Source organism: Mus pahari, chromosome 10 (genome assembly GCF_900095145.1).
Source record: "Mus pahari chromosome 10, PAHARI_EIJ_v1.1, whole genome shotgun sequence".
Lineage (NCBI taxonomy): Eukaryota > Metazoa > Chordata > Mammalia > Rodentia > Muridae > Mus > Mus pahari.
This window is the reverse complement of record NC_034599.1, coordinates 49391530-49411754: the sequence shown is the minus strand read 5'-3', so window position 1 is coordinate 49411754 and position 20225 is coordinate 49391530. Positions and strand designations below refer to the sequence as shown.

At 39.1% G+C, this 20225-nt stretch overlaps 1 protein-coding gene across 4 annotated transcripts in view; it reads left to right on the top strand.

Annotated features, from left to right (window-relative positions):
* Dmxl2 (Dmx like 2) overlaps nt 1–20225 on the top strand; it is a 135911-nt gene that overhangs the window by 38474 nt on the left and 77212 nt on the right. For all 4 annotated transcript variants that reach the window (XM_021205952.2, XM_029542783.1, XM_021205951.2 and 1 more), the window contains exons 8-13: nt 1418–1601; nt 2676–2850; nt 9151–9390; nt 9924–10195; nt 13989–14685; nt 15558–15679. In XM_021205952.2, coding sequence (XP_021061611.1) covers nt 1418–1601; nt 2676–2850; nt 9151–9390; nt 9924–10195; nt 13989–14685; nt 15558–15679 — 1690 coding nt within the window. The remainder of the gene's footprint in view (nt 1–1417; nt 1602–2675; nt 2851–9150; nt 9391–9923; nt 10196–13988; nt 14686–15557; nt 15680–20225) is intronic.

Genomic DNA, 20225 nt, shown 5'->3' with positions numbered 1-20225 from the left:
GATTTATTTGATCCATTCAAAAAGAGACTGAATCCTGAATGAATTCCAAATGCCAGGGACTGAAGTCCTCAACCTTGCTAAGGGTGTACCTCCTTTTGAATCTTTGTTTTATTCAGTGTCCTCTGTACTAACGTGTTGTAGTTATAAAATAATAGTAGACAACTTACATTTCTGTTTAAAAAGGTTATTTTGTTTAAGTTATTTATACCTCTTATAATAATTTAAAAATTATTTTTAAAACTTTTGGCAAAGTTAAATTTCATGTGAGCAATTTTTAAAAATACTTGTATTTTTTATTTTATACATGAGTGTTTTGCCTGTATGTATGCCTGTGTATCGTATGCTTGCAGTGCCCACAGAGGTCAGAAGAGGGCATCAGATCCCTTTGAATTAGAGTACACCCTTTGAATGTGAGCCACCAATTGAGGGGCTGAGTCCTGGTCTTGTGAGCACCAAGTGCCCTTAGCCACTAAACCCCCTTTTTAGTCTCAAGACTTCTTTCTTTCTGTTTTATGTGTATATGTGTTTGCCTGACTATATGTTTGTGCGCCACATCTTTGCCTACTGTTTATAGAGGCCAGCAGAGGGAGTTGGATCTCCAGGAACTAAAGTTAAGGATGGTTATGAGCTGCCATGTGGTTACTGGGATCGAACCCTGGTTCTCTACAAGAGCAGCAAATATTCTTTAGCCACTGAATCATCTTTCCAGCCCCATAAGCTATTTAAAAAAAGAATCAGTAATTTTTGGAGGCTATAACTTAGTTGGTAGAACACTTGCCTGGTGTGCATAAGCCTCTGGATCTGACTCATTAATCTATAAGCCCCCACATAGATACACACACACACACACACACACACACACACACACACACACANAGAGAGAGAGAGAGAGAGAGAGAGAGAGAGAGATTTCTTTGTTATTTTGTAATAAGTGTTAATGTATTCAGCTGTTTGATATTGCACAATTTTTTTTTACTGCCTTTAACTTAATGACATTGATTTACAGTTTGTAATGAAATTCTTATTTTTATATTATGCTTCTTTGTTTGCCTATTTACAACTGTTTGGATTGTCCAGTTTTCAGAAACAATAGAACTGCCATAAACTAGATAATTATATTATATTTAATGATTTTTTATTATGATTATCCTTTAACTTACATCAATTAGGCTTCCTTCTGCTCTTAGTTGTTTAGAAGATACTGATGTTCCTAAGAGCCTGGTTTTAAATAGCACATGTACAGTGAAGTTCTTATGGTTATCCCAGGGAGCAATTTTAAGGCCCTAGTGAATTACTTTTTCACACAGTTTTTTATATGAATGCCATCTTAGTACATGAAAAGTCAATGCTAATAGCATCATTTAGTTCATGGATGGCACTGATACTGAGCGCATTATGTGTTTCTCTTTGCTGCTAGGGGCTCTGTCTGTAATGTCTTACTGACTTCATGTCATGATGGTGTGTGTCGGCTCTGGGCAGAAACATTGTTACCTGAAGACTGCCTTTTGGGTGAGCAGATTTGTGAGACCACTACCTCCAGCGTTGCCAGCAACCTCTCTTCTGCTGGGAAACACAAAGACAGAATCCAGCATGCTCTTGAGGTATTATAGGATGTAAAGGGGTAAATGGATTCTCAAGATTTGTTTTGCTGGGTATGGTACACATGAGGATGTGATAAATAAAGTTAATAGTGAATACTTACATTATACTTCTGAGATTACTCAGTGTGCTGTTATGAAGCTAAAGACAGTGATGATTTTAGGCATGTTGTCTAGATAAGTAACATAAATTTGATGTTTTCATTTTTCAGGTCAAATATCAAAATCTATAAGAGTGCTTAGCATTTGTAATATATGTAAAAGTCCTTGAACTTAGTTCTAAATGTTTTGTTTTTATTTTATTTTGTTCATTAAAACTAAAGATGATTATTTATGGAGATGTTAGGCAGAGAAACTCTGGGTGGAAGACCTGGATTTGGTGTTCCCTGCCAGTGATTCTCCACCTGAGAGGCTGAGGCAGGAGGACTGAGATTTAAGGCCAGCCTGGGCCTTAATTTAAGACTGTCTGAAAACAAAACAGCAGCAGCACAACAGAACAGGAAGCAGCTAACAGAAGATGTGTCAGAGGCGGGGCGGGTGGTACCCATCTGTGATGGCAGCACTCAGGAGAAACTCAAGGTTATCCTTAGCTACACAGGGAGTTCAAGGTCGGCCTGGGCTATGTAAAGCTGTCTCAAAACAACTGTTAGGCACAAGTGAACTCACATCATTGCTATGCAGTGACTCTTGCTGGATACTTTGAAAGTGAAATAAATTTTTTAAAAATATTTTATTTTATTTATTTTATGTATATGACTACACTGTAGCTGTACAGATGGCTGTGAGCCATCATGTGGTTGCTGGGAATTGAATTCAGGACCTCTTCTCGCTCCAACCCTGCTCACCTGGCCCAAAGTTTTATTTATTATTATATGTGTAAGTAAGACACTGTAGCTGTCTTCAGATACACCAGAAGAGGGCATCAAATCTCATTATGGGTGGTTGTCAGCCACCATATGGTTGCTGGGATTTGAGCATCAGGAGGTCAGTCTTAAGTCTTCTAAGTAATAGAAAGACTTGTGGTTGGCATTGTTAGACCTTTCAGAGTTGGGTTTAAGACACACTTTTCTATTCTAGACAATACACCATTTGAAGAATTTAAGGAAAGGACAAAGGAGGTCTTCTGTTCTTGTTACTCATGCTGAGCTGATGCCTGACAAGACTGCAACCCATGAGGTTCACAGACACATTTCTCACCATGCCAACGCACTGTGCCACTTTCACATCGCGGCGAGCATCAATCCTACTACAGGTACCGTGTAGTAGAAATGTGCTGAAGTGAGGCAAGGAAATTGAAAATCAGTGTTACTTTTATAACCTGATTTTTATTTTATGTTGCCCTTTAAAATATAATACAAGGTAATCCTTCTTCAGTTGGGTCTCTGTGTTTTTCAGGGTATAATTTCCATAAGTATATTTGAACATCTTTGTCCAGAATATAACAAAGGTTCCAAGTAAATCAGAGCTGTACTTGAATCTGGAAACACAAATGGTATTAGCTTGGGTATTTGGCATAGTCTCTCCATCGTTTAAATGTTTTTGTAATCTTATCTAAGTAGTTTACATCTTGGCATAGCTTATTTTCTATCTATGCAGACTTTCTTGGTCTACCTTAGATAAAAAGATAATTCTCTTTTAGCCCTGGTATTTTCTTGTAGCTTGACTTCTTATCTGGCTAAGAATGAACAGAAACAGGTTTTATGTTGGCAAAGCATATTTGAGAGCTTCTCTTTAAGGGTGTTGCATTTTCTTTTGGTCTAAAAATATATAGACACACTGTAAATTTCTTGCTGCATTGATGATAGAACTATATTTATATAAATTTAGTCCTACTTTATCAATTGGAGGTCTGTTGCTTCAGGGTGAAAAAAGTTTCTTTTTTTTTTTTCTTCTGAGACAGGGTTTCTCTGTGTAGCCCTGGCTGTCCTGGAACTCACTTTGTAGACCAGGCTGGCCTCGAACTCAGAAATCCTCCTGCCTCTGCCTCCCAAGTGCTGGGATTAAAGGCGTGCGCCACCACGCCCGGCTAAAAAGTTTCATTTTTAAATACTTGTTTATATAATGATAATCCTCACTAAATTCACTTCCTAAAATCTGATCTTTAACAGTGATTACAGATGTGTGTTATCCAGTGACCTTTATGGCTGTTCTAAATTGAAGCTTGCTGTACTGTACACACTGGATTTTCTATGATAGTATAAAAAAAAAAGAATGAAAATTTTTTTGCTAATAGTTTTATTTCTATTGATTACTTGTTGAAATTACATTTTCCATATTTTTGGAAGAAACAATATATTACTAAGTTAAATTTATCTTTTTTAGATATACATAGTTAAGTTACTACTAATATTATTAGTAAATATAAATAATGTTTATGTGAAAATATTTTTGTGCAATATATTCTGATCGTTGTTTCCTTTTCTCATTTCCTAGATCTATCCCACCTCCCCATTCACCTAACTTGATGCCTTCTTTCTTTCTCTCCTTAGAAAACAAACAGGCAAATAATAAAAAATGGGATAAAAAAATAAAAAACCAAAAACAATACAAGAAGCATATGCATATTTGTGCACATACATGCATGCATACATACAAAATCAAAACCACATACCATAATATACTAGCAAAAGATTGGTAAGGTGAAAAAAAATGCCTAAACAGAGCAACATGAGACAAAAAACAAAACAAAACAAAACCCTCCAAAATACCACTGGTTTTGTTTTGTGTTTGCCCTCTACTACTGGGCATGGAGCCTGCCCTTAAGTGTGGTTAAGTGAGACTCCGTTGGAGAACACTAAGTTTTCCTTTCTCAGTGGATGCCCGTTGGAGATACCTTCTTAGTTAGGGATTAGAGCTCCTGTCCACTTTGCCCTCTCAGTGCTGGGACCTAAGTGCTGGGATTTTTGATGGGATTGCATTGAATGTGTAGATTGCATTTGGTAGGATGGCCATTTTCACTATGTTAATCCTACTGATCCATGAGCAAGGGAGATCTGGGAGAAGATTCTGATATTTTCTTCAATATCTTAAAGTTTTTCTTAAGTCTTTCATTCACTTGGTTAGAATTATCCTTAGATATTTTATTTTTTTAGTTGGGGGGAGCTATTGTGAAAGTATTGTTTCCCTGATTTCTTTCTCAGACTGTCATTTGTAGATTTTTGTGTGTTAATTATGTTAACTGCTACTTTTCTGAAAGTGTATCAGCTGTAGAAATTTCCTGGTAGAGTTTTTAAGGTCTTTCATTTCATGTATAAAATTATCATCTGTAAATCTGTAAATTATTATCATCTGTACTTGGATTTCCTTTCCAATTTGTATCCCCTTGATCTCCTTCAGTTGTCATACTGCTCTAGCTGAGACATCATGTACCATGTTGAATAGGTATGGAAAGAGTGGACATTCTTGTTGTGGTCCAGATTTTCATGGAAATCAATTTAGGCTGTGGGCTTGCTGTATAGTGCCTTTGTTATGTTGAGCTATGTATGTGATTGTGTTGCTAGTCTCTCCGGGACTTTTATCATGAAGGGATGTTGGATTTTGTCAAAGGCCTTTTCCTAATCTTGTGAGGTGATCATGTGGTTTTTGCCTTTTAGTGTGTTTATGTGGTGGATTGTATTTATTGATTAACATTTATTGAACCATCCCTGCATCTCTGGGATGAAGCCTTCTAGTTTTAGAGTCTCCATTGAGAAGTTGGGTGTTATTCGGATGGATCTTCCTCCATATGTTACTTGGTCATTTTTTTTTCCTCTTGTAGCTTTTCTTATTCTTTGTTCCTTACATTCATTGTTTTGATTATTATGTATTGTGGGGAATTTTCCATCTGTTTGGTATTCTTTATGCTTTGTGGGCCTCCTACTTTAGGAAAAATTTAAGTAATTTTGTTAAAATATTTTCTTTACCTTAGAGCTGGGGTTCTCTATTCCTATATTATAAATTTGTTCTATTCATAGTGTCCCAGGTTCCTTGGATGCTTGTGCCTGGTTTGTTTTAGCTTAACATATCTTTGATTGGGATTTCCATTTCTTCTACATTGTCTTCAGTGCCTGAGACTCTCTCTGAATCGTCTGCTCTCTTGGTAAGGCTATCTCTCAGGTTTTTGTTGGACTTACTAAAATTTTCATTTCTCAGATGGGTTTTCTTTACTGATTTCAGGTCTTGAACTGTTTTCATTATTTCACTTTACTGTTAGTATTTTCACAGACTTCATTAAGGGATCCACTTGTATCCCCTTTAAGGTCCTTGAACATATTCATAATTTGTATTTTGATATTCTTGCCTGTTCTTCAGCTATATTGCATTTCTCAGTACCTTCTGTAATTCAGAGTTCCTGGATTCTGCTGTTAATGTTTGTATTTTTTGTGATGGTGCCTAGATATCTGGAGTTAAGATGATTGAGGTAATTCTAGGTGTTGATATCTGGTTGTGTCTTTGTTGAGTTGGGCTTTCGTCCTTTGGTGTCTGTTGCCCTCTCTGGATCTTAGAAAAGTATGGTGGCTGTGTTGCCTGGTAGAGAGTGCTTCTGGAGCTTGGTGGGTGGCAGAGAGGCAGAGAGTTGGGCTAGGTGAAAAGACCAAGAGGAGCTTCAGGAAAGAGCCAAGGTGTTAGGTCACAGAGAGTTGGAAGTGTGGTGGAAAGAGGGATCCTGCAAATCGGTTACAGTAAGGTAAAGAATTATCTGGAGAGACTGGAATGAAAGGACTAGGGCGACCCTGAATCTGAACCAAGAGTTGGAGTTAAGGTGGGAGGAGGGGCACATTTAAGTAGGTTGTTGCCGGGTTGGCAGTGGTAATGGAGGGATTGTGTTGGAGAACAAGGAAGGAGAATAAGAATCGCCTACCTAAATCCATGTCAGATATGGCCACTGTGAGGGCAGAGTTCAGGTAGAAGATATTTCTAGGTATTGGTGCTTGACATAAAGGAATGGGAGGGGAGAGTTGAGAGTCCACAAAAAGGGGCAAGGTTGAGCATAGTCAGCTACCAAATGTTTAAACTGTTCTTTAGGCCTGCATTTGTGGTTCTCACTGTTTTTCTCTTTGATAATGCTACAATGTTATTTTACTTATATTATCCTTTTGATCTTCCCCCCACCCCCCCCACCCTGAGTTTTTGAGGCAAGATCTTGAATGTACCCCAAGTTGATCTTGAATCTATAATTATCTGCCTTTGGAGTTCTAGCAACATAGATAAGTGGACATCATTATGCTCAGTTTGGTCTTAAACCTTTATCATATTCTAAGAATGTCCTGTAACTTATTTTAACTTACTTTTTAAAATGTTGGTGGTTTTAGATTTTTTTTAACAAAAAAATTTTTTTTTAGTTTTCTTTTTATTATTATTATTTTCTTTATTTACATTTCAAATGCTATCCCGAAAGTTCCCTATNCCNCCCCCCCCCCCACCCCTGCTCCCCTACCCACCTACTCCCACTACTTGGCCCTGGCCTTCCCCTGTGCTGGGTCATATNAAGTTTGCAAGACCAAGNGGCCTCTCTTCCCAATGATNNCCGATTAGGCCATCTTCTGCTACATATGCAGCTAGAGACACGAGCTCAGGGGGTACTGGTTAGTTCATATTGTTGTTCCACCTACAGGGTTGCAGCCCCCTTCAGCTCCTTGGGTACTTTCTCTAGCTCCTCCATTGGGGGTCCTGTTTTAACAAAAATTTTAACCTTTTAAAAGAAGCCTTTCTTGAGTTGTTGACTATGATAGAGATACAACTTTAAAAATACAATTAATAATAGTCCACAATAAATTCCATATACTTTAGAAGCTTGGCTTTTATCTGTATATAAAATCAAATGGGCTGGAGTTGCATGTTGCTTTATTATGGATAAATGTAGAGGTCATATGTTCTTGTAGCTATTGGGTCTTGCCTTCCAGTGTTATTTTGTTTCCTTTTTGAACTGGATCCCCCCATATAACCCTGGCTGGCCCGCTGGACTCAGTATGTAGACTAAGCTGGCTTAAACCCCACAGAGATCTGCTTGCTTCTGCCTCGTTCTAGGATTAAAGACATGTGCTACATGCCTTGCCCACCTACATACTACTTTAAATATAATTTTTAAGTCATTTGGCTTGATGCATTATAGATACTCTTGCAAATACAATTTATAGATTGACCAAATTAATTGTTAAATGAAAATGCTTTTGTACTGTTACAAAAGCATTGTCCTCTTACTTTTTTCAGAAAAACATTTGAATCTGTGATACAGCCAAAAGACAATTAGTTGATTTCTTGAATTATTTAATCAGTAGAGCTATTTTTGCCTGTATTTATGTATATTCACCACAGGCATGCTTGCTGTCCAAGGAGATCAGAAGAGGGCATTTGATCCCCTGGAGTTATAGATAGTTGTAAGCCATCGTGTTGGTGCTAGGAATCAATCAAGGCTTCTACAAGAGCAACACGTACTCTTACCACTGAGCAAACTGAATTTTCTGATAAATGTCATACTGTTTATGTAAATTTACCATATATTAATTCTAATCATAGTTTTGTTTCTTCAACCTATAGGTATTTGTATATTATGTGTCTTTTTTCTTTCAGTCATGTGTATATACATATGTGTATATATGCATGTTTACATGTGAGCGTGTGTGTGTTTGTGTGTGTGTATGTGTGCATGCATACATATGTATATGTCCATACAGAGGTTCATAGTTGAATCTGTGAGTCTTTCTTAATCACTTTCCACCGTATTTATTGAGGCAGGATTTCTTAGTTGAACCCAGAGCTCACCAGTCCAGCTAGCCTGGCTAGGTAGCTGCTGGAATTTTGTCTCAGCCTTCTGATTGCTGGGATTTCAGATGTGCCATGATACCCACCTAGCATTTACGTGGACTCTGGGCATCTGAACTCTAGTTCTCTATTTTGCTTGTTAACTGTAATCACTGAGCCAGTTCCCTGGTTCTTTCCTTCATCCTTGTGTTCTTTACCCTCAACTTGTAGGAAAGTTTTAGACATTCAACAAAATTACAGGAGTACAGTGAACACTTTCCTAGCTGTCACAGAGATTTAACCATTAGCATTTGTAAATGTGTGTGTACATGTGATCGTGTGTGCATGTGTGGGGGTCTTTTTTCCTTAATCTTTTCAAAGTGATCTGAACATATGGACTTTTACACTTAGAAACTTTGTTTCCTTACAAGTAAGGAAAGTAGCTCCCATAAACACAGTGTCATTGTCAATGCCTAGGAACTGGTTAATTAATTCCACACAGTTTAATATCCAGGCCATGTTTAAACTTCATGTTAATACCTCTTATAGCTGTGTTCACCCCCTTTCCTCAAAACTGAGACTCAATAAGGTCAATGTGTTGTTATATTTGGTTTTGAAATTAGTACTGTCATTTAATTTCATGTAAGAGTATGCCATTAGTTCTTACTGTTTACATTCACCATTAAATTCAGTTAAAGTTATTACAAGCCTGGTAGAATCATACTGACTTTTTTTTTTAGCATCTTCTCTGACAAATCATGATGCACACCTGTTGTATTTTGAAAGAAATTGGAGCATCATATTGAAAGTTAAATCTTTTTTGTTTCTACAGATATTCCAAATGTCTTGGTTGGCACTGCATTTAATATTGATGATATCAATGGAGGATTTGTAGTTCATTGGTTAAATAACAAGGAGTTTCATTTTACATCATCAACTGAAATATTTATGCACCAATTACGAAAACTTTCTGAAAAGCAATTAGATCATGAAAGTGATGATGCAGATAGAGAAGATGAGGAGCGCTCACAGGAGGAGAGAGAGAGGGGCTTACGTATGAAACTGGACCATGGTTTGTATCCCTCATGGTGTTTTCTCACATAGGATACAGCTTTGCGTGGGACCTCTTTAAGCTTGACCTCTTCCTTCTCTTTGTCACTTTGCTTTTCTCTTCTATAAGTGCTGGTCATCTCTCATAGGCACTGTGCTTGTCCCTGCACACCATCTAATTCTAGCTGATGGTTTGTTTGCTTATGATGTGGACTCATGCATGCTAGGCAAGGACTCTATGACTGAGCTATTCCTGTGTGTAAACTTATTCCTGTGGGCTAAACTTGTGCATGCATTATATAGTATCTTATTATAGTACCTTGAATAATGTAGTACTTTGGAAGTCATATTCTTTATTGGGAAATATTTTTTATAATTTTAATAATGAAAATATGGTGTAATTTTTATTTATCTGAAAATAATAGACATAATAATTTCAATTTGGACAAGAAAGTACTTTTGCTGACCATAAAATGTAAAGGTAATTTATAGTTTCTAAATGAATTTTATAGTATAATGTAGTATATATTCTGATAAATATATTTTCTGATTTAGAATTATCTCTGGATAGAGAATCTGAGGCAGGTACAGGATCATCAGAACATGAAGATGGAGAACGAGAGGGAAGTCCTAGAGCCCATCCACGACCTAGCATCTCAATGCCACTGCCTACAGTACTGCTGGATCGGAAGATTGAAACTCTGCTGACAGAGTGGAACAAGAACCCTGACATGTTATTCACGATACACCCTGTCGACGGGACTTTTCTAGTGTGGCATGTAAAGTATTTGGATGAATATAACCCTGGAATATTTCGACAAGTTCAGGTATGATTATAGTTTTTTTTTTTTTTAAAATTAGATATTTTCTTTATTTACATTTCAAATGTTATTCCCTTTCCTGGTTTTCTCCCCTTTCCCTTCCCTCTCCCCCCCCCCCATTCACCAACCCACCCACTCCTTCCTGGCCCTAGCATTCACCTACACAGGGACATAGAGTCTTCACAAGACCAAGGGCCTCTCCTCCCATTGATGACTGACTAGGCCACCCTCTGCTACATATGCAGCTGGAGCCATGAATCCCACCATGTGTACGTTTGGGTTGGTGATTTAGTCCCTGGGAGCTCTGGGAGCTCTGGTTGGTTGATATTGTTCTTCCTATGGGGCTACGAACCCCTACAGCTCCTTGGGTCCTTTCTCTAGCTCCTCCATTGGGTACCATGTGCTCAGTCCAATTGTTGGCTGAGAGCATCCACCTCTGTATTTGTCAGGCACTGGCAGAGCCTCTCAGGAGACAGCTATATCAGACTCCTGTCAGCAAGCACTAGTTGGCATCCACAATAGTGTCTGGGTTTGATGACTGTATATGGGATGGATCCCCAGGTGGGACAGTCTCTGGATGGCCTTTCCTTCAGTCTCTGCTCCATACTTTGTCTTTGTAACTCCTCCCATGGGTATTTTGTTCCCCCTTCTAAGAAGGACCGAAGTATCTGTACTTTGCTCTTCTTTCTTCTTGAGCTTCATGTGATCTGTGTATTGTATCTTGGGTATTCTGAGCTTTTGAGCTAATATCCACTTATCAGTGAGTGCATACCATGTGTGTTCTTTTGTGATTGGGTTACCTCACTCAGGATGATATTTTCTAGTTCTGTCCATTTGCCTAAGAATTTCATGAATTCATTGTTTTTAATAGCTGAATAGTACTCCATTGTGTAAATGTACCACATTTTTTGTATCCATTCCTCTGTTGAAGGACATCTAGATTCTTTCCAGCTTCTAGCTATTTATAAATAAGGCTGCTATGAACATAGTGGAGCATGTGTCCTTGTTATATGTTGGAGAATCTTTTGAGTATATGCCTAGGAGTGGTATAACTGGGTCCTCAGGTAGTACTATGCCCACTTTTCTGATGAACTGTCAGACTGATTTCCAGAGTGGTTGTACCAGCTTGCAATTCCACCAGCAATGGAGGAGTGTTCCTCTTTCTCCACATCCTTGCCAGCATCTGCTGTCACCTGAGTTTTTAATCTTGGCAATTCTGACTGGTGTGAAGTGAAATCTCAGTGTTGTTTTAATTTTTATCTATTGGGTTTGTTGAAAGAAGATTACTTTCTTGCTTTTTCTAGGTTGTAGTTTCCCTCCTTGTGTTGGTGTTTTCCATCTATTATACTTTGTAGGGCTAGATTTGTGGAAAGATTTTTGTGTAAATTTCATTTTGTCATGTAATATCTTTGTTTCTCTATCTATGGTAATTGAGAGTTTTGCTGGGTATAGTAGCCTGGGCTGGCATTTGTGTTCTCTTAGGGTCTGTATGACATCTGCCCAGGATTTTCTAGCTTTCATAGTCTCTGGTGAGAAGTCTGGTGTAATTCTGATAGGTTTGCCTTTATATGTTACTTGACCTTTTCCCCTTACTGCTTTTAATATTCTTTCTTTGTTTAGTGCATTTGTTTTGATTATTATTAACATTATTACTATTACTGTTACCTTTTCTGGTCCAATCTATTTGGGGATTTGTAGGCTTCTTGTATGTCCATGGGCATCTCTTTCTTTAGGTTAGGGAAGTTTTCTTCTATAATTCTGTTGAAGATATTTACTGGACCTTTAATTTTGGAATCTTCAATCTCTTCTATACCTATTATCCTTAGGTTTGGTCTTCTCGTTTTGTCCTGAATTTCCTGGATGTTTTGGGTTAGGAGCTTTTTGCATTTTGCATTTTCTTTGACTGTTGTGTCAATGTTTTCTATGGGATCTTCTGCACCTGAGAGTCTCTCTTCTATCTCTTGTATTCTGTTGGTGATGCTTGCATCTATGACTCCTGATCTCTTTCCTAGGGTTTCTATCTCCAGGGTTGTCTCCCTATGTGATTTCTTTATTGCTTCTTTTTCCATTTTTAGATTCTGGATGGTTTTGTTCAGTTCTTTCACCTGTTTGGTTGTGTTTTCCTGTAATTCTTTAAGGGATTCTTGTTTTTCCTCTTTAAGGGCTTCTATCTGTTTACTTGTGTTCTTCTGTATTTCTCTAAGGAAGTTATCTATGTCCTTCTTAAAGTCCTCTATCATTATCCTGAGATGTGATTTTAAATCAGAGTCTTGCTTTTCTGGTGTGTTGGGGTAACCAGGGTTCGCTGTGGTGGGAGAACTGGGTTCTGATGATGTCAAGTAGTCTTGGTTTCTGTTGCTTCTGTTCTCGTGCTTGCCTTTTGCCATCTGGTTATCTCTGGTCTTAGCTGGTCTTGCTGTCTCTGATGTTGGCTTGTTCCTCCTGCAAGCCTGTGTGTCAGTACTCCAGTTCTATCCAGGAGGAATGTGGGTGTGGGGTACGAGGTGGCGCAGACAGAGATCAGAAGGATCCTGTCCCCAGCTGATCCTTGGTTCCTGTGTCCTGATGGCTCTGTGAGGGTCCCTCTTGGGTCAGGAATTGGAAGAGAAGTGGTGGTCTTACCTGTGCTTGCGGGTGTGTAGGCACTCCTGGGATACCAGCTCTCTCCTGGCTATATTTGTGTATATAGCTCTATGGCACAGGATCAACTCTGGGCACAGAGGAAAAAAGAAGCCTCTTGTCCCAGGCAGCCCCTCAGTTCCTGTGTCCTGAGGGCTCTTAGGTGGGTTCCTCTGAGCAGCAGCAGTGGTCCTACCTCACCATTATAGTTTTAAAGCAACAAGAAGCTATATAGACTTCACAGATTTTCAGAATTACTAAACTATTCAGTTTTTAAAAGCAACTAAGAAAAAAACATTATGGTTTTCAAAGAGGATCGGCACCACACATTTTGCACAATTAGAAATTCAAAGGATTTTTTCCTCTTTTAAAAACACTTGAGTATTTAAATGACTACTCATGCTTTCTGAGAATTGTAATATTTTTAGTACAACTAAGGGAACTATTTAGAAAATATGATATATTCTTATTTTTAGTTTTTTTCTTTTTTCTCCTCTTCTTCCCCTGCCCCTTGTTTTTAAGGGACAGGGTCTTGTGTGGCCAGGCTGGACTTCAGCCAGTTATATTGTCAGGGATGCCCTTCACTTCCTGATTCCCCTTCTTCCTCCCAAGGGCTGACATTATAGGTGTGTACTCATCTTCAGTTTTAGAAGCCAAGTCAAGTTGCTTTTTTGTGTTATCACTCTTAGATTTATTATAATTGAAGTACATGCTTATGGTTATTTTGATATACGCTATAAGCATTGCATTTGAAACTTTATCATTCATCTTGTATTAGGATATTACTAGTGATCTATTATATAAATTGATGAATTAAACTATACAGAGGATAAACTTTTTTTTTTTTTTATGGACTAGGAGGCTAGGATTTGGCATTTTGAAAATAGACATGTGGGCTGGCGAGATGGCTCAGTGGTTAAGAGCACCGACTGCTCTTCCAAAGGTCTTGAGTTCAAATTCCAGCAACCACATGGTGGCTCACAACCATCCATAATGATGCCCTCTTCTGGAGTGTCTGATGCCCTCTTCTGGAGTGTCTGAAGACAGCTACAATGTACTTACATATAATAAATAAATAAATCTTAAAAAAAATTAAAAAAAAAAATAGAACTGTATTTGGCAAAGTCTTTTTGAAAGAAGGCAAACTCCTTATAATGAATCACCAATTTGTGTTTTCCAGGTTTCTTTTTCTTCTCGGATTCCTGTTGCATTTCCCTCTGGGGACGCCAACTCTCTTAGTAAAAACATCATGATGTATGCTTGTGTGAATGCTACAAAAGATTCATACAACAACCCATCCCAGCAAGAGATGATGTCTGTAGATAGTTCCCACGGATCACAGCTACACTCTCCATCACACAGCACCGATATGAACATTTTAGCACCTACGGTAATGATGGTCTCTAAACACATAGATGGGTCTTTGAATCAGTGGGCAGTCACATTTGCTGATAAGTCAGCCTTTACCACTGTTCTGACTGTATCCCACAAATTCAGATACTGCGGTCACCGATTCCACCTCAATGACCTGGCATGCCATTCTGTTTTACCCCTGTTGCTGACATCTTCCCATCATAATGCTCTGTTGACTCCTGAATCAGACTGTCAGTGGGACTCTGACAGTAAATTAAATAGATTAATAGATCCTGTAAAACATACAAAAGCTTCATCAAAACAGCCTCTGAGAAATGCAGCAACCCGTACATTTCATGACCCGAATGCAATCTACAGTGAACTTATTCTGTGGCGTGTAGACCCCATTGGACCTCTGTCATATACTGGAGGAGTGTCAGAATTGGCTCGAATTAACTCTTTACATACCTCAGCCTTCTCTAATGTGGCATGGCTTCCAACTCTTATTCCTAGTTACTGTCTTGGTAAGTACTTATTTAATTGTAAAATGAGTAAAAGCTTTTATTTGTTTTAATTTTTTATTTTTTCAAGACAGTGTTTCTCTGTGTAGCCCTGGCTGTCCTAGAACTCTCTGTAGACTAGACTGGCCTTGAACTCAGTGATCTGCCTGCTTCTACCTCCCAAGTGCTGGGATTAAATGCATGTGCCACCACCACTCAGTTGAATAAAAGTTTTAAAATTATTACTTTTTATGCACAAAATCTTTTTTCTTCTTTATTTTTCTTTTGAGCCACCCTATCTTGCAATATGCTATATAGACTGTGCTGGCCTCAGACCTTGAGATCCTGCTGCCTCCCATGTGCTGATAGTACCATCATGCTTGGTTCACAAAATGATTTATGTTTACCATAGTTAAGTTCTTTTTAAAAAAATATTTTTATTTTATGTGTATAAGTCTTTTGCCTGTGTATTTGTCTGTGCACCAAATGCCTGCTTGGTGCCAATCAGCATCAGAAGAGAGTATCAGATTTTGGGGACTGAGTTAAACACAGTTGTGAACCACCATGTAGATGCTGGAAGTCAAACCCAGCTCCACTGAGAATAGCTAGTGCATCTGACTGCTGAGCCATCTAGCCAGCTCTTAGATTTTTTTTTAATAGGTTGCAGAATGTTTATATATGCTTATCTTCAGAATTTTAAAGTTTTCATAGGTTTTCTACAGAGTTGTTAGTAAGTTTATATATATTTGTTAATAAGCTTATTGTATTCGTTTAATTATGATTCTGGATGATAGTTATACCTAGAAAGAAAGATGTACTTGTTTGTTTCTTATATTTCAGCCAATAATAAAAATAAATTGCACACTGTAACCCAAAGACTTCATCTTCTTTCCCAGGCACGTACTGCAATTCTGCAAGTGCTTGCTTTGTTGCATCTGATGGCAAAAATCTAAGACTCTATCAAGCTGTGGTCGATGCAAGAAAATTATTAGATGAACTGTCAGACCCAGAAGCCTCAGTAAGAATGTTCAAAACATTTTTTTCTTTTTCTTTTTTTTTTGGTTTTTCGAGACAGGGTTTCTCTGTGTAGCCATGGCTGTCCTGGAACTCACTCTGTAGACCAGGCTGGCCTCGAACTCAGAAATCCGCCTGCCTCTGCCTCCCGAGTGCCAAAACATTTTCTAAGCTAATAAATTCTCTTTACATCACCTAAGACCATGGTTTGTTAGTTGGTGTTTGAGGAATGAGAATATGTATTTTGGCTGTGTAGGATAGACAATAAGACAGACAGACAGATGCACACACAAATTTATTTCTTTATTAGTGTTCTAAGGTATACAAATTAAAATTTAAATGGAAATGCCACCCCTCAATGCATTTAGCATTTAAAGAAACAAATATTTTGTCATTTCCCTAAAATAATGACTTTCTAGTTTAAATCTTTTAAAAAGATTTTTAAAAACAAAGTTTTTTAAATGTGTATTTATGGGTATTTGTGTGTTTCAGTGTGTGTATGACATGTGTGCTCAGGTGTCCACAGAGGGTGTTAGATCCTCTGGAGCTGACGTTACAAACAGTTGTGAGCCATCCAAAATGGGTGTTGAGAACCACATTTGCCCGCTTTTTAAGTGTAGTTCCCTCTCCATCCCTAGTTTGGGTATCTAAATCTTGCTTTTAAGGCATCTTTACCTAATGGTTTGTATTAGAAAATTACAATACTTCTAAGTCTAACTTATTTAAAAATATTCTGTGGCTAGAATATATTATCTATATATTTTATACATAGATAAGGTAGTAGTCCCTCATTCTAGTTATATAAGAGACTAGAAGCCATATATTTTACTCAGTATTTGGATTTGAACACTGACTTTTCCATTTACTGATAAAGACATATCTCTATAAAATGCCTGTTCTAAAATGTTTCCAGCATTTAATACCAAATACTGGGCTGAGGAGATAGCTCAGTGAGTAAAAGCATTAGCCCTGTGATAAGCCTAAGAGCCTGACTTAGAGCCCTCGATGCCATGAAAAGCTCTATGTGGAGGCTCACATCTGTAACCCTAGCATGTCTGTGGTGGGATAGGTCAAGACAGGAGAATCAGCTAGAAGCTTGTTTAGGCAGCACAGCAACAGAAACAAGAGACCTTGCCTCAGAAGCAAAGTAGGAGAGAACTGACTGCCCCCAGCCAGCCCTGACCTCTGCATATGCACTGCAGTGTGCTGCTGGACCCTCCACCAAGGGATCAGTGTGTAGAAAGGGAAGTTGGAGAACCAGTCACTCTTTCTGAGTCTCTTGTACCACTTGATGTGTAGAGGACAGAGAACATAGTGTTTACCTTTAAGAAAATTTTAATTTAATTGAAAAATCATTAATAGCTAGGTGTGGTGGCACAAGCTTGTAATTCTAGCTCTTGGACAGTAGAAGCTAGAGGATCAGGAAATTTGAGATTATCATTGATTATATAATCAGTTCTGAGGCAGACTGAGCCACATGGGACTCTGTCTCAAAACAAAAGAGAAAGTATTAGTAAAAGATAACAGTTTAAGGCAAGAGGAAGTACTCAGGTGCTATTCAATTGATTGCTAAAAATGTGGCACTAGGAGTGTTGTAAAGTAGCAGAGAAATCCGAGTAGGATGAGTATGGAAAGTTCTACTGAAGACTGGGTTTGCTTTGTCCTGAACAAATGGGGAAGATTTGGAAAAAGATTTGTTTTTGCCTGTGTGAAAATAAGTGTGGATATAGGAAAATACACATATAAAACTTGTTCTAAAGATAGTGGGAAAGCATTTTGGGTTCTTGCGCGCCATTGTGTGTGTACAGAGGCCAGAGGAAGGCATTGGTTGTCATCCTCTGCCACTATTCACCCTCTTTCCTGAGGTAGGATCTTTGACTGAATCTGGAGTTAGGCTGGTGGCCCACAGCCCGGCATCCTCCTTGTTACTGATGCACTGCTACCACTACACCCAGCATTACACAGGATTGGGATTCAAACTCAGGCCCCCAGGCTCTGCAGCAACACTTGTACACACACACTAGAGCATGTCTTCAGCCTGTAATAGACAGTTTGTCCGTCTGTCCCTCCCCGCTTCCTTCCTTCCCTCCACCCATCCATCTGTCTGTCTCTGTCTGTCCCTTCCTCCCTCTTTCCTTCCTTCCTTACCTTTTTTTTTTTGAGGCAGGTTTTCTCTTGTGTATCCCTAACTGTCCTGGAACTGCTCTATAGACCAGGCTGGCCTTGAGCTCACAGAGATCCACTACCTAGCTAGCCCTAAAAGTTTCTTAATTGTTTTACATTTGACCTTGGCTAACCTGAGCATGTTGGAGTTGTAGGGTGCCAGGAATAGAGCTGTGCTACAGCCTCTTAAATCTGTCACTGGCATGTTTGTCACTCCCACACACTCTGCAAGTCACTGATTCATGTTTACTTGACCATCAGTTAAGTGCCCCAAGGTCTTCTGTGAGTAACTCACATTTATTTCATTGTATACCTGAACGTTTGAGTTTGGGACTCAAATGTAGGCATATTTCCACTATTACAGTAATAGCCCAACCTTTTACTGTCTTTTTGAATCTAGAGTCTTACATTCAGTGTATTTGATATTGCTTTGTACTTAATGCTAATCGTGTGTTTGTCATTTAAAGATGCTAAGCAGAAGAGGTTTGAATAGAGTCTAGCAGTGTACTTTTAAACTCTTTATACTTTTTCCACAGTGTCCCAACAGTTTCTCTGGAGGAGCCTGCTTACCAAATCTTCTACATAAAAAGAAGGAAGTTAAATGTATACGCATGATACTCTTTTGAGACAGGGTCTTGCTCTGCAGCCCAGGCTGTTCCTACACTATCACCTTCTACCTACTGAGTCCTAGGATTGTAGGTGTGAACTACCACACTTTACTTCTCCCACACCATTTGATACAAAACTTCAATTATATACTACATAGATAGCAAGTTTCTTAATTTGGCTTCTCTAAGCATGCTATTTCCTTTTTAAAAATGTAATGATAACAGGGGTTGAATTTAGGACTTTGTTACATGCTAGGTGGACATGCTTCCACTGAGCTATCGCCTAGCCCTTTCTTTTCATTTTGAGATAGTCTCACTAAATTGCTCAGGCATGCCTCGACCCTATTACTGTCCTGCCTTGGCCTCCCATGTGACTGCCCAGGCAGGTCTTGAACAGTTTACTGTCCTGTCTTAGCCTCCTGGTGGTGTGCCAGGGAAGTGTTAGTGATCCCCAAAAACATACACAGGAGCCAGTGGAATTCAATTCACAGCAGGGAGTCACAAGCTATTTGATCTAGCTTGGGTCCCCCCAATGCACCACTGTCACTCAGGATGGTTTTGGTGGTGGAGGAACCCCAAATGTCTATGGGGCAAGGCTTTATAGTAAGCAGCAAGCAGGGACTATGTGTGCGAGCATCTAATTAGAAAGCTACTGTGGCCTTTTTTTTTTTTTAAAGATTTATTTATTATTACATGTAAGTACACTGTAGCTGTCTTCAGATGCACCAGAAGAGGGCGTCAGATCCCATTATGGATGGTTGTGAGCCACCATGTGGTTGCCGGGATTTGAACTCAGGACCTTCGGAAGAGCAGTCGGTGCTCTTAACCACTGAGCCATCTCATCAGCTCCCTACTGTGGCCTTTAATGCAATTGACAGGTGCCAGGAGTCATATCATAAACTTAATTTCTGTTCTCTTCTGCATTGGTGGTCATTAGGCAGGGAGTGGGCTTGTGCAGGTTGGTTAGGGGAATAACCTGGAGACACTGGTTTTGTTAGACCTGGAGATTTGGGGGTATAACCTGGAAACTGTGCTCTTGTTGGGGATTAATTAGCCTAGAGACTAGAGCTAGGTCAGGTTCTGTTGGGGGGCAACTTGGAAACTAATGTTAGATACTAGTCTGTTACCTAATGTCTAGATATCCGAGTTCAAACTTAAGTCAGGTTCTCTAAAATGGAGTCTGAATTTAAAAGCTTTGGCATCTCACTGGGTGGCTGGGACTATAGGCCTTTGCCATCAGCAGCTTGCCTTGCTGTGCCAGGCCACCAAGGAGCTGACTCCGATGCATTAGGAGTCATTAAGGTCTCTTTATTACAAACTTGAGTTCGGGCTTACTCACTGCTGACCCACAGGATGGTTTGATGAAGCAGCTCCGAACTCTCATCAGGACAAGGTTTTATAGAAAATGGAAGTAAGGGAGGGGGTGGGGGTCCAGCCTGGTAAGCCTCTAATTGAATGTCTGCTGTAAGCTGACAGGTGGGTGCTCTGAAGCAAGATGTACACAATCATGAACCGTCTGAAAGTACATCTGGAACAATCAGACTAATCTTTGATTGGCTGTTGCTAGGAAGTAGCTAGGGAGTGACTCTGGCCAAGGACAAGCCTTGTGGTCCTTCCTGGTGCTTGGGTGCAGCTGTGGGCCAAGTTTTCAGGCCTTTTTCTCTTCTCTTCTCTTCTCTTTTCTCTTCTCTTCTCTTCTCTTCTCTTCTCTTCTCTTCTCTTCTCTTCTCTTCTCTTCTCTTCTCTTCTCTTCTCTTCTCTTCTCTTCTCTTCTCTTCT